Source organism: Miniopterus natalensis, chromosome 5 (genome assembly GCF_054644295.1).
Source record: "Miniopterus natalensis isolate mMinNat1 chromosome 5, mMinNat1.hap1, whole genome shotgun sequence".
NCBI lineage: Eukaryota > Metazoa > Chordata > Mammalia > Chiroptera > Miniopteridae > Miniopterus > Miniopterus natalensis.
The window spans coordinates 22,887,200-22,902,406 of NC_142085.1; the positions used below are offsets into that span (position 1 = coordinate 22,887,200).

A 15,207-nucleotide genomic window follows, 5' to 3' on the forward strand; every position below is an offset into this window, starting at 1 on the left:
AGGGTTTGTAAAACCTTAGGAAAAATGAAAGAACTTAGTCCATGGCCAGAAGAGGTAAAAGAAAAGAGATGTTATTGTTTTATAAAAAGGAGCTGGAGGGGGCAGGGACTGGCAGAAGCTAGAAGCACAATCTTAGTTTCAGGTTAAAAGAGTAAAATTTGAATCAAGTTGAAGATGGCAGAAGATGAGCCCAGGTTGACCAGGAGAAATGTACAATGTGTCTCGGGGGGAAGGTTGGCCTTATGTCTCAGGACCACCAGGTAAGTATTTTAGAAAATACATTCAGGGCACATTTCCAGAAGGTTTGGGTTGCCTTATGCATGTGTGACTGTAGTTGGGGGAGGCGAGTACACTCAGGGGGAATCTACCAGAGGAGTGGCAAGGGCTTAGACTTATCCTGGGGACAGCTGGTAACAGGGGCCTAGCCCAGTGACCGGCTGCAGCAGGAGGACCCCCAGGACAGGGCCTGGGATATAAATCACCATTTACTCAGCCCCCAGGGCACCAGGGCCACTAATGCACTACTTCAGTCACCCTCACACCAGGCAAGGCTGGTATCACTGAGCCACTTGACTCCTGAGGCTCAGCAATGGGCTGTCACAGTGCACGTGGTGCAGCAAAGCCTCAGCCTGAGTGTCCCCGAGTCTGCATTATTTGCAAGGCCCCCAGGTGGCCAGCCTGGCTCCCAGAGCACAGCATCCAGACGCCTCTGGGGGACGAGATCAGACATCAGCAGAAGCCTAAATATGAACCTGAAGGGCAGCCAGGGCCCCCTCCGTGGCTGGGGCTGCACGCGCCGCCTGTCTGAACAGCGCCATCAACCGAAGCCCGAGAGAAACCCGTTGGGAGCGGCCATTCCCACGGCGACAGCACCGGGCGCGAGCACCAGGTGGCGCTGGAGCAGCCGCGGGGCGCAGGCGCCAGGTCCCAGGGGCGCCGGGGAGGCCGCGCGGGGGCCCCGCTCCACAGCAGCGACGCGTGGATGTGAAATCACTCCTCCGCCCAAGTCCTTCCTTCTGTCCTTGGAGTTCGTTAAAAAGATCCAAGGGGTAAAAATGTTCTTCTGGAGCAATTCTGTCTCCAAAGCTCTTGTTCTGAGTAACTTTGAAAGCAGTGAAACATCCCAGGCGCCCTCTATCCAGCTGGGAGGCAGTCTTTCCACCTTTTGGGGGATGTGGTTCTGCCCTGCCTCTTGGCCAATGAACCAGAAACTAAGCGCCTCTGGCCCCAGCCTCGGTGCCCCTGGCTCATGTGGGCACCAGGATGCCACTCACCCAAGGCCAGGAGCTGCCACCAGAAGCTCCTACCCAGCAACCTCGGCAGCTCCACCCACACCCCGCCTCCAAAATGTTTATTTCTTAGTACAGAGGTCACACATGCAGACCAGTTCCAGGAGCTGCATCAGGGTGTATCTGTTTGTGGTTCAGCCCAATTAAAAAGTACAGGTTCACTAAGAGGGCTGGGGGTGGGGGTGGGGGTGGGGTGTTAGCTCAGCCACGGAGAGCACTCCGGGCTCTGTTTTAGATCGCCCTCTTGACAATATCAACTCCATTGTGCTTTTTCTTTCACAAACCACTCTGAAAAATAGTTCAACCTTTTTATTAAAACTAAACATGCTCCTACCATACAACCCAATAATTCTACCCTGGACATTTATCCCAGAGAAGTGACAGGGTATGTTAACACAGGAATGCTCTCCAAGGTTGATCCCTAATAGCAAACACCTGAAGGGAATCCAGATGTTTAAATAAACTGTGGTACATCCACACCATGGACTATTGCTCAGTAATAAAAAGGAAGCAACTATTGACACATGCAACAACCTGGATGAATCTCCAGAGCATCATGCTGAGTGAGAAAAGCTAATCCCTAAAGGTTACATACTGGACGATTCCTTTTTCATAATATTCTTGATTTGGCAAAATTATAGAAATGGAGGAAAGATTAGAAGTTGTCAGAAGTTAATGAGGTGGTGTGAGTGAGTGGGAAAGCGAGTGTGAATATAAAAAGCCAACAGGAGGGAGGGATCCTTGTATGATGGAGACATTCTTTATCTTGACAGTATCAGTGTCGATATTCTGCTTGCAAAATTATATTACAGTTTTGGAAAATGTTACCCTAAGGGGAAACTGGGTAAAGGCTATAGGCATCTCTCTGTATTATTTTTTACAAGAGCATGTGAATCGATAATTATTTCAACATGAAAAGGTTAATTTTCAGAACACTCCCCATGTCTGGGTTGCAGCCCACACCATGTGAATTACAATATCTGTAGCTGGGTTTCAACCAGGCATCAGTAGTTTTTAAAGATGCCCAAACGGTTCTAATGGGCAGCAAGTTTGGGAACAACTGAATAAGGCCTCTCAGAACCATGCAAGGAGATATTTTAAAAGAGGGGTAAAAAGAGTTTCTTATAGTCCTGTCTGTAAAAACATGTTCGCAAAAGGGAATGACACAAAAGCACCTAATTACATTTTGGCCTCAGCCCCAGCCATTGGGAGGGAGAGACCTTGGCCATTTCTTACTCACCTGGCAGGCTTCTGGCCTTGAAGATTCACTAATTGAACTTAAACCTAAAAGCAAACCACTTCATTCATTGGAATAATTTTTCAAAAAAAAATGTTTAAAGTCATTTTATCAGACAGAAGGGGGGAGGGGTTTGGGAAGAGATTAACTAAAGAACTTGTATGTGTATATGCATTACCCGTGGACACAGACAATAGTGTGGCAAAGGCCTGAGGGGAGGGAGGGGCTCAAGTCGGGACCATGGGGGACAGCTGTAATACTTTCAACAATAAAGATAAAAGAGATATATGCACCCCTAATAAAAGACATTTTGTAAATAATCCAATTTCTTCCTCTCCTTCTTCATCCCAATAATCTTTATTAAATCTAGCCTGAGAAGTTGTGTTGTGCAAATGCTGCTAGGTTTTCCAGAGCCTGCCCAAGATATTACAGGTGTGTGTCTGTTTTCAGATTAACACTCCTGATGGTCTTGGGACTATTTGACTCCTTGAGTAAACCCCTGGTGGTTGAAATGAACACGGGAAAGAGACTCCCAGCTTGGGGGAAGAGTGCTCTTGGTGTTCTGAGATGGATGCTTGAAAGATTTAACATGAATATTTAAAACATATGATATTATTATAGATGTAAATAAGGCTTAAAGCAGAGTGTATGGCTGTACATCAATGGCTCCCTATATTCCTTAGGACAAAATCCAAATTTCTTGCCATGGCCTTCAAAGACCTTAAGACCCTGGGCCTTGTTCCCTGATCTCAGCTCATCATCTCCCCTCTCCACCTGAGGAATGTTCCACTCAGATTAATGACGTCTCTTTCTTCAAAGACATCATGCTCAGTTTCTCTCAAACCATTGACCCTGCTGACCTCCCATCCCTGCTGCTTAACCAAAGTTCCACCTACTCCCTTCACTAACTACAACTTTCCAGCTCTCTTGTCAGACATGACTTCCTTCCTTGGGAAATATTGACTGACTCACAGATTCCAGCAAAGGTGTCTTTCTTAGGTTCATGACCAACATGGTCCCACCCCCAGTATTGTGTTGGAGATTAAATTGTGTCCCCCAAAAGGATATGTTGAAGTCCTACTCCTGAGAACCTGTCAATGACTTTATGTGGAAATAGGGTCTTTGCAGATAGAACCAAGTCAAAATGAAGGCATATTGGACTAGGGTGGACCTAAATCTGCTTACTGGTATCTTTCTAAGAAAAGGGAAATCTGGATAGAGACACACAGATACAAGAAGTCTGCCATGTGACAGTAGAGGCAGAGATTGAAGTTCTGCATGTACAAGCCAAGAAATGTCGAGAATCATCCTTTGCCATCAGAAACCAGGAAAAGGAAAGGAAGGACTCTTTGCAAAAGCCTTTGAGAGAGAGCACGTTCCTGCTCTTAACTTGATGTCTCTCTACGAGACTCCAGAACTGCGAGAGAATAAATTTCTAATGTTTTAAGCTAAAAAATTAGTGGTTCTGTGTTAGAGCAACCTTAGCAGATGGATATACAAAATGTACATGGATTAGAATTACCTATTTCTTTGTTTCTCTCGCCAGCGTAATCCCCATGAGGACAGAGACTATATCTGGTTTCTCCATCTTAATTTACTCAGCTTCCAAATCAGTGAATATTACATTGTATACAAAAAGTATTAGTTCCATAACTGAACAGAAAAATATTTTTATACAAAAAAAAAAAATGGTTTTTAAAATAAGAGAGAGAGGGAAGAAAGTTTTTAGGTTGTGGGTCAGAAAGGCAGCAGGCTACAAAAGAAAAAGACCATTTTTGTGTAACTGAGAGTGTCTGATGAGTATTTACACTTAACTTCTTTAGACAAGGTATAGAATAAATGTTACATGACCTTCTTTCAAATAGATCAAAGAGCCTGTGAAACTTTTTCTCCATTTATTTTATGTCCAAGACACATTGTAGAAGCTGATTATGGTTTCCCATTTGACAAATACAAAACACATTGGTCTGGGAGTAAATCTGCACAGTTGATTTCAAATTCAATTAGCACTTATCCTTTGGAAAAGATTCTGATTTTCACAACAGCCAGGATCTGCACCTAGGTGAGGCATTTCATTGTTGGAAAACTGCAGAAACTTGGTCCTGCACGTGCTGGGCGGCCATGCCTGCTTCATTTAAAGCTTGAAAATCTTCCTGGCTTCTTCTAACATTTTCGCATCTATGGGAGGCTTCCTCTGACTGCCGGGCTGCAGAAACTTCTTCACGGTCGGAAGGTTGCTGATCCTGGTCTTCAGGGCCTGCGAGGCACAGAGCAGAGCCTCAGGGTGAAGACAAACACCCCCCTTCACCCCACGGGCCAGCGAGCCTGAGGCCCTCCCAGACCAGGAGCAGTGGGGGCCCCTCCATCAGCCCCACATGAGGCTGGGAAACAGGTGCCCAGCGGGACAGGAAGATAAGGGGACAGAGCCCAGCTCAGCAGCACCCCCCAGAGGCGGGGGAGCCCCTGCCCAGCTCAGCCCGCCCTGCCTCCTGCCCCCCGCAAACCCCCACAGGCAGCGCCCTGCAGACAAGGCGACCCCTGCGCCTGTCAGGGCAGCGCAGGCAGAGGCTCCCCGTGGGAAATGGGGTAAGGGACCCGGCTGGAGCTGAGAGCAGAGAGCACAGGGGGAGCCTGGGGACAGCCAGGACCAATGTGCCCTCAGAGAGACGAGAGGGGCCGTGAGGGAGAAACACTGTCTGAGAGGAGCAGGGCTGAGGGCCGGAACCAGAGGGAGGAAACCGCTCGCCCAGATCAGGAACCAGACACACGGACACGCGCGAGCAAGGGGATCCCAGGACAGAAATCAGGACAGACACTGAATGGCACAGGGGCTGAGCCAGAGATGCCAAGACCCGGGTCCCCCTCACTGTGCAAGATGAGCTGCTCTCCTTGGGGGAGCAGCCGCCTCCAGTTTCCTTGACAAAACCAGATTCTTTCCTGCCCGGCCAGCATGGCCCAGTGGTTGAGCATCAACCTTTGATCCAGGAGATCCCTGTTCCATTTCCGGTCAGGGCACATGCCCGGGTGTGGGCTCGATCCCCAGTGAGGGACTCGGGGAGGCAGCTGATCAGTGACTCTCTCTCACCATTGATGTTTCTAGCGCGCTCTCCCTTCCTCTCTCTGAAATCAATAAAATATATTTAAAAATAAAACAAAGCAAGATTGTTTCTGCCTCTGACCAGGGCCTATGAGCAAATTTTGGAGGCCTGGGGGCAGCAGGACCTGAACAGTGATGGGATCATAACATCACCAGTGCGAGCGTCCAGATATTAGATTCCAAGATGGGAGATGGGGGCCTCCCCACCCGAGGGCCCTGAAAGAGTCACCTTCAGCAGGGGGAAGCTGGCCAGAAGGCTGGGGTCGATCTCTTCAACATAGTAGATAAGTTCAACCACTTGAATGTCCGCCTTGCTCAGCCTGTTGCCAACCAGGTAGTCTTGTCCGTGGCTCTTCAACACCTGGGAAATTGCAGGGAGCAGATTATGAACACAGGTAACGCAGGCTGGGGCCCCCTGCTCCTGCCCGGGTCTCTCCAGCCGGCTTCCCACCTCTGCTGCCTCAAAGGCAGGTGCGGAGCATCAGGGCACATTCACCGCCCCGACTCAGTGAGAGGGGGAGAAGCGGGTCTCTGCAGCCCTTTCCTCACCCCTGGCTGAAGCCCAGGCTCCCCTTTCCTTTTCCAGTTCCGTATCACTGGGGCTCCCCCTGTGCATCTTCCACTGGCCCAGGGTTGGCACTGGCTGCACCGTGTTTCTGTTGGCCCCATGCCCTACAGTGGCTGTCCTGGACTTTAGCACATGCCCCCCCCCCCCCCCCCTCACTTGGGCCAATATCCATCTCCATGACATCCTTCTGCAGCCCTGAGCAGACTATTTCAGAGTCTACATTTCTCCTCTGTCTACTCCCCTCACTTCCTGGTCTATGTCTTTGGGACCTTATGCAAACCTGGGTCAACTTAACTCACCATCTCCCTTGCAACATGGGCTCTGACTCCTGACTTGTACTATGTTATGATCTGCTGCAGAAACTTCTAGCCATGAACTGTAGTGATGCCTAAAACTCACTTTGTATTATATACAAAAATAGTATGTTTGATTGATAGAGAGAGGGATTGAGAGAGAGAAACTCATGATAAAGCGAACATAATGAAAGGTTAATATTTGTATCCTCATGGTGGGTGCCTATGTGTTCATTGTACTCTTATTTAAACTTTCCTGAATGCATGAAATTTTTCATAATAAACGCTTGGAGAAATATGTGATATTTATTAAAATATTCCAGCATTATGGAAATCATAAAGCATAAAGAGACTAAACACACATAGCACCATCGACTAAAGATATTAACATTTTGGCAAATACACTTTCAGATCATATACGAATTTAAAAGAATGGATAATTATTTGGTAAAGACTATGGTAAGATCAAATCCTATTTTGTAAGATACATTTTTATTGATGTTATCATGGAGCTCTTGCATTTCAAAGTATTGGGATACCCAAACTGCTGTGCCTGATGACTTGTCCTTGCGTGAACGTCCCCTAAACTCTCACCGCCACAAGGCCCAGGAGGGTGTACTTTCAGGTTGGTATGAAATTCTTTACTCTTTGAATATGTATGAACACACAAGCAATGAATTAAAATTTGTGGGATGAATGAAAGAATGATTCATAAATATTTTTTAATGTTTTATAAAGATGAGGGTGTCAGCATTAAACCTTTTTTCTTTGTATGCCTCCTGTGTCCCTTACAGTCACTATTTTGGTCCATAATTTTTATTTCATTTGATTTCAGGAAGTTTGGGTTTTAAAATGTCCTTCTCTTACCTTCAAAGGGAAAAATTGTGACATGTGCTACATACTTAACGATGGGACTTTCTTTCTTGAATTTAGGATAACTTTTTTCAAAAGTCTGACAACCGAACATTTTGAAGATTGTTCCTTAACATCTTTTCATCTCTCTCTTCCTCTCCATCCACTACCCCCATCTCTGTTTACATCCATCTCATCCGTCCTCGAAACACTACTGTCTTCTCCTGTTGGGCAGTTGGTCTCATGTCTCCTATGCATGTTGCCAGAATATTTACTGACGAATTGCTTCCATCGTGTCATCTTGCATGAGAAACCCCTGCACAGTGTTCTGCAGGATCTACTCCAATCGGTAGCGTGGCTCCCAGAGCCTTCCACAGTCCACAGTCTAACTATGACAGGAAGCCATCAAATAGGGAGCTCTAAACTGGGTCCTGGTGAACTGAAATGTTGCTGAGAGATTATAACTTGGGTACAGCAGGTGCATATCCACCCCACAGTTGACCTGATGACAGACCTAGAGAGTCAGGGAGCTCCATCAGCATTCAGGAGGGCTCACTGGAAGGGAAGGTCAATGCCCCGGGACGGCCCTGGCACCAGTTCTCTCTGTCCTCAAATCTCAGTGCCCCAAAAGTTGAGTAGCCCACTTACTTTTTCAAAGGCAGGGAAATATCGATTTGTTGTTTTCTCTTTGATCTCGGTTAACTTGGCATCTTTTTGATCAGGTGGGCAGAGTGGGAGATGCATGATCATTTCATTCAAATCCATCATACCTTCCGAATACATATCAATTCTGAAAGACAAAAACAGAACCTTTGCTGGCCAGAACAGAGTGGCAAGAAATAGTCAAAGTGATGAAAAGCAAGAACCTACAAGCAAGATGATTCTGCCCAGCAAAGCTATCATTTAGAATTGAAGGTCAGATAAAGAGCTTCACAGGTGAGGAAAAGCTAAAGGAGTTCATCACCACCAGACCAGCACTACAGGAAATGTTGAAGGGTCTTCTTTAAGAAGCTAATGAACAAAAGAATCTGACACACTAAATAGATCCAGAGACATTGATGCATGGCCACAGAAGGTCATTTTTCAGAGAAGGGGGAGTAGGGCTGGGAAGAGATTAACCAAAGGACTTATATGCACATATGCATAAGCCATGGACATAGACTGTAATGGGGTGAAGGCCTGGAGAGGGAGCGGAAGCAGGGTGGAGTGGATCACTGGGGGGAAAAATGGGATACTTGTAATAAAGATAAATTTAAAAAAACAAAGACCCAATTGTCAAATGTCGCCTACCTTACATGTTATAGTTTAAAAATTTAAGAGAATGGGCCATCAGGTGGTGGCAAAGAAATTCACCTCTATTGGGTGCATTTTTATATGCCAGTCCTTCAGCTATGATTTTCACTTAATTTTAACATTTCATATCAAGGTAGAGATATATGTCTAAAATTTGTGTTATACACATGACAGAGATCATCAGTGAGGTGTCCAGAGACACAAGCATAGAGAAATTGGTGGAATCCCTGCAAGTAGCCACTGAGGGTTTGCCATCTCTGCTGTGGTTGGTTCTGGGAACAAACTCAGTGTGATCCATAAGGCTAAAGACTTGCCACCTGAATATTCTACAGAGAGTCACTAGCACAACCACCTCAGTCATGTCTCTCTCCCTCTTCCATCCTGTTACACCATCCAGGCCCATTTATATGCCCAATATGAGCAGTTCTCCTAATTATTTCCCACAGAACACAGTTTCACAGCCCTCTCCATGTACTGTTTCTAAACTTTGGCCATGTTATCACTGCTCAAGAATTCACCTAAAACATCCCTGGAATTGGTGCAATTCTTTATATAGTTCCAACCAATGCATATTCTAGAAGATATGTTTCTATTGTGCCTAACTGGACTTCCTATAGGAGATTCCCTTTTTAAAAAAGATAAAAATTTTACACCATAATGTCATTCTTTTTAAATATACAATTTTGTGATTTTTTTCATGAAGTCACAAGTTTCTGTACCATCACTACACTCTAATTTCAGAATATTTTCATACCCCCAACAGAAAAGCTCTGTACTATCCCAATATTCCACATTCCCCACCCCCAATCCCTGGACCAAACCCAAACCAATTCACCCCCAAACCAAACTTACTTTCTGTTTCTATAAATATAAATGCTCTGGACATTTCATCTGAATGACATCATACAATATGAGCATTTAGTGTCTGATTTCTTTTACTCAACATAATGTTTTCAAGGTTTATCCATGTCCATTCCTTTTCATGCCCAAATAATATTACAGTGATAGATATACAAAACTTTGTTTATCCATTCATCAGTTGATGGACATTTTTGTTGTTTCCACTTTTTGAATATTACGAATCATGCTGTTATGAACGTTTTTGTACAAATTTTAGTGTGGATGTACTTTTTATTTTCTTGGGTACATACCTAGTAGTAGAGGTGCTGACATATGGTAACTCTGTGTTTAATGTTTGAGTAACTGCCAACAGTTCCTTACAAGACTTTAGTTTCAATGGTGTGGTCTCATCACAACAAGGAAGAGACCCCACCTCCCTAATGGAGTTGTGTTGAATAAACCTGGCTGCTTCAGTACTATATCAAAATGCTCAAGGTAACAGTTGCATCTTGGGCACCAACCTCTGCAAACCCTTGTCAAGTGGCCAATCCACAGAACAGGCTGATAAATTAGGTTCTTGGTAACTATTCTTGTAATTTCTAGAACTTGCAAATTAGTTCCTTTGGATCCTTCCTTCCTCAGCCTTTTCTTTAAAGGCCTGGGCCCCGGAGTCATGATTCTACCATTCTCCTGGCTTCACAGTTCATCAGTGTTTGGAAACCTCTGTGACTCCCTGTGCTACATCCAGGGACTGAACCTTCTATAATCCCACTTGCTTGACCCCACTTCTAGTGGAATCGCTCCTCCTCGTGCTCTCTGCTGGGCTGGACCTCAGGCTGTGGCTCCAAGGCCCATGCTGCTGTTGGTCACGATCCCTCGACACAATCCTGCTCATTCAAAGAAGAATGTAAGTTGTTCCTATTAATTGTTGATGAAAAACAGAACAAATACCTACAGGGCTCTCTCCTTTATGTCTTTCCCATAGAGGTTGTATTTGGCAGCAATGTAGTTGAGGATGGCTCTGGACTGTGCCAGCTTCATCCCATCAATTTCGACCATTGGCACTTGCTGGAAAATCAAATGTCCATCTTTTTAAGGAAGAAAAGAAAAAGCAGAGTGAAATGTCTAGTGGATCACAGTCTTGTAGAATGAAAACATGTTTGTTGAAATAACTAAAGACATGAAAGGAAACAAAAAATTATTGCCTGGTAAGATTTTAATGGAAATAGCATTGGGTTTCATCATCTGGGAATCTTTTCCTTCCCAATCTGCCTTTCATTTTTTCAACTTATTATTTCATTTATCTTCTTACTTCCCATCCAGGCACACTGTAGGTGCCTGTATTTTTTCTATTGATTTATCTTCGTGGATATCTTAGGAAGAAGTTGAAGCGAGACTGCGAAGGACCACCAGCCAGATGCCATTTCAAGTGGAAAGTTTCCCCAGTAAGTTCACGGCAGGAAGGTGAATCCTAAGAGAGGTTTCTACGTAGGCTGTTTTGTGCGCTCTTCTCAGTGCTTGTGGCAGGCCCTGCCTTTGGGACTCCAGTGCTGCTGGCTCTTTCTCTTAATCTCCCACTTCATACAGCCACCTGGCCCTCCAACCAATCCAACACCCTCTCTCATCTAAGTCTGTAATACTGCTGGGATATTACCTTGTCAAACCTGTGGGAGAAAAGACTGAAGGCAACCGCTGGGCCTGTTTCTGCTCTCGGCCCCCTGATGCATGTGCCTGAGTGTCTGTGGACAGGCAGGCTGTGCGGGGCCCTGAAGGACACGGCTCACTCACAGTGCAGAGGGGCAGGGGAAGCAAAGGGGACACCCCAGGACATGGGACGGTTCCTTGGCACACACTCAGAGTTCAAGCCCTTCCCAGCCCTGAGTGAGTGATAAGACTGCTCAAGGAGCCCGCCCCTTCCACAGGAACCTCTTTCCTTCCTCTCCACCCCCACCCCAGCTCCCACCATACACACACGCAGGCGTTGCCTGGTGTTCAAACCTCACTATAGCTTTATAGACAACCTCATGAGAGCAAATTAGATACTTAGTCCTACCTTTTCTTAGCTTTTCCAAGTCTTCTGGACTTTGCAAAAATTGCTCTTCAAACTGGAAAGCAAAGACAGTAAAGGAGTTCTTGTTCTTCATTCCATAGCATTGTAGAACTTTTAACCTTGAATGACCTCTGTCTGGTACAGAATATGGAGGAGCTAAGATTTCTGAGTTTGGCAGGGCACACAGAGGAGTGGGATCATGCCATTTGGAAACTGGGATTAGAGCCTTCAAGAACAGAGCGTGGGTTGCAGCACTTAACCGCTCAAACCTGGAGATTCCATTCACCTCCACCTGCCTTTATGTCAATGATTAGGTCATGACTCGGAGGGGAATGTTATTGGAGGGAAGGGACTGGGAAGTTCTCTAGTTATGGAGTTTTAATATCTCAGGAAAGCTCTTCTCTCCACTTGAGACAAAATGGGATGTCCATGAGTCAGTGACTTTCTAAGATGCTACCCCAGGGTCCTCACTCCACATTATAGGGGCCCATGAAAGGTGAAATGGGTCCTGTTTGCTGCAAAGCTTGAACACTTTCTACTCAGAATTTTCTCTTTTGGAAAGTATGACACACACTAGGGTAGAAAGGAAAAAGAACCCCCAAATAAGCTCTTAAATTTTAAACAAAAAACCCACAAAACTTTGGTTTCTGAGATAACTGTCTGGATGTGAATATCACCTCTTCCGTGTACTGCTCTCTTGACTTGAGCACATTCCTGAATCTCTCTGTGCCTCAGTGTCCTCATCTATGACAGATGTAGATCTGATACCTATGTTATAGGTCAATGTGAATAAAATCAGTTGGGTGTGCAAAGGCCTTGAACAGTACCAGGTACACAGTAAGCGCTCCATAAATGTAAGTTGTCCTTAGGTGTTTAAAGATGGCTGCTGTTTCATAACATCATCCATCATTTTAAAACTTTTTTTTAAAGCAATCTAATATTTGTGGAAATTTACTCTGTTCTTGACTTACATTCCTTGCTCCACACCCTCTTCAATGAAGCTGCGATGGAGCAGAGGAAGCCCAGGGTGCTCTCAGCATCCCCTCCTACTCACCCTCCTATGCTGAGCTCATCCTGCTCTCAGGCTCTGAACACATCCCCAAACCTCAAAGCTGAAGTGGGACTACAGTGAAAACTTTGGGTTATGGATTTATAGAGACAAAACAGGCTGGATGGCACTACTTGTAATTTTTGAGTACTTTTTTAGTTATAAAATTGAGAAGCTAAAGTCCTATGCATTCATGAAACAATCAAGAAAGTATAACCCAAGGCTTAAATAATTATGTTGTTATGGAGGGATAACACTAGTTGGGAGCACACTAGAAGCCCCTGTCACACAATGCTACTTCACCAGAAACCCTCTTTTACTGCCCTAACCTGGGGGACAAGATCCCTGAGTTCACCCATAACTCCCTCCCCAGGAAAACCCTCAGAGTTGCTGAGTCCCTCTGATCTGGACTGAAGAGGTGTTTTTCTCATTGACACCTCCTTTTAATCACCTGTTTACTTGTCTGCATCCTGACTAGAATGTAAGCTTCCTGAGGGCAGGGACCATTGTCTATCTTGTTCATCTGTGTATCCCCAGGGCCCAGCACAAAACCTGGCTCTTAAAGCTGAACAAATTCACTGCTGAGTGTGTGATTTAAATCGTTAACACCCGCAGTTTCTTACAGTCTGCTTCTCCCCAAATTTCTGGTTTATACTTTAACTTAAATTACATTTATTTTCTAATATTTTATTTTTATCCTTTTATTATGGAAATTTTTAGCATGCATAAAAATAAACAGAAAATGATCCTCCATGTACCCATCACCCAGCTTCAATAATTATAATCTCAATTCAACCCTGTGTCCTGTTTATGCCCATCCACTCTCCCACTCTCATAATAACTTGAAGCCAACTCTAGATATCATATATTTCACCTTTAAAATACTTCAATCTGTACCTCTAAAATATAAGAATTATTTTTTAAATAAAGACAATATATTATCACACCCAAAACATTAACAATGATTCCTTAATATCATCCAATATTCAATGTTCATGTTTTTAGTGTTGCATAAATATTACAAATGACATTATACTGTGTGTTTAAATTCAAACCCAAATAAGCCCACACATTGTGATTAGTTTCTTGAAGCTATTTTAATTGTTTATGTTCCTTAATGAGAAGAAATTTTAATAATATATTAGGCCATATCTGTTCATTTCTTAATAACTGGCAGTTTTTGTTTTAATGCAATACTCATGGCAAGCTTAAAAAAATAGCTTGTAGCTTTGTGAGAAAATGTGGCAGAAAAACTCCTGGGCAAATGGAATGGGGAAACTGAGACAAGAAAATTAAACAAGGCCAAACAATTTGAACAACTTACAGCCAACTAATGAACTGCAAGACCTTACCTTCCCCAACCAAGAATACTTGAGAGCAAATGGTTTACACCTCTCCTCTTAACCAGAGAATACACAGCTTAAATCACCCTGGTCAGGGAGATAGAGGACAGAGACCCAATTAATGCGGTTTGTGCCAGCTAAACGCAAGGACGGATGAAGTGAGGGAACAAATAACAAAAACCCCATTAAAGCCAGACACACCCAAGTTAAAAGTAAAACAGTAAGGCTGACCAAAGAATAATCCTAAACTCCCTATATGCTCATTTTGATGCATCAGCATATTAAAAACGCACCTGGAAAGCTGATGACTATTCTGCTGAAATCCTCCCCTAAGATTCTCCCCCCACTCCCCTCGAAGGAAAAAAAAAAAAGATTAAAAAAACCCTCACAGCAAAGACCCAGTGCAGCTCTCTCTAGAGCATGCCCATGCCCCTTGTCAGGCATGACATTTTTACTTCCTCTTAAGCTCTAAGGATCCCCGTGAGACTTGCAACCAGGGGAGCAGCAGGCTTACCCCCTGATCCTGTCTCCAAGGCCCCTTTGCTCTGACTTCCCTGTGAGCTAACAACAGCCCCGCCTTGGCTCACTTCTTTCCTGTGAGGGTTCTAGGGAGCCAAAGCAGAGCACTGCCTAGGCTCTCTCCTGTTGCTTCTTCCACCCTAATACCTTCCTTTATTTCATTGTCCCCAACTTTAATAAAGGTACTCTCAGAGTCACCTGGACTCATTCTGTGAAATTGATTCCTATAAGGAATCAAGAACCCATGCACTACAGGCTGGCCTGAGGCATATGCACTCCAGGCTGGTCCCTGTCCAGTGACAAAATACTTCGATACAGTCAATTGTAGATTCAACTTGAGATGACAGAACTCAGAACTGACCTCGACTCCAGCTGTGGCCAGGAGCCATCGGACGGACTCCATTCGGCCTCGTCCATTGAAGTAGTGAAGCTTGGGCTTCCCCGCCATGATGCCGTCTCCTGGATGCTCTAAACACAAGTGAGTGAATGAATGAATGAATGAATGAAATCACAGGAGGAAAAATTCACTTTATGATGTGTGATGGAAAAGCACCAACAATGATGAAGGAGTATCTGCCTTCTTTGAATCAGAGTTGGAAAAGTCCCTGGAATGTCTTCCTGGCCTGAATTCTCACCTATCACTAGCCAACTCTTGCAATTGCTCCAAACCATTCTCATGTCCCTGTTGGGTAAGATCTGATTGACTTGGCAGGCTGATAGGGTAGAGTCTACAGTAAGGATGTATGTGTGGGTGTTCCGGGGAGGGGAAGGATTGGAC

General features: G+C 44.7%; 1 protein-coding gene across 1 annotated transcript; it reads right to left on the bottom strand.

The window, feature by feature from the left end:
- Positions 1 to 4,660: 4,660 nt before the first annotated feature.
- LOC107525831 (glutathione S-transferase A2) lies at positions 4,661 to 14,901 on the bottom strand. The gene is made up of 6 exons (XM_016198063.2): positions 14,791 to 14,901; positions 11,523 to 11,574; positions 10,425 to 10,557; positions 7,985 to 8,126; positions 5,853 to 5,984; positions 4,661 to 4,783 (listed from the first exon to the last, which is right to left on the bottom strand). The coding sequence occupies exons 1-6, from the start codon at positions 14,875 to 14,877 to the stop codon at positions 4,661 to 4,663; spliced, it is 669 nt and encodes a 222-aa protein (XP_016053549.2). The 5' UTR covers positions 14,878 to 14,901.
- Between the last annotated feature and the right edge of the window lie 306 nt (positions 14,902 to 15,207).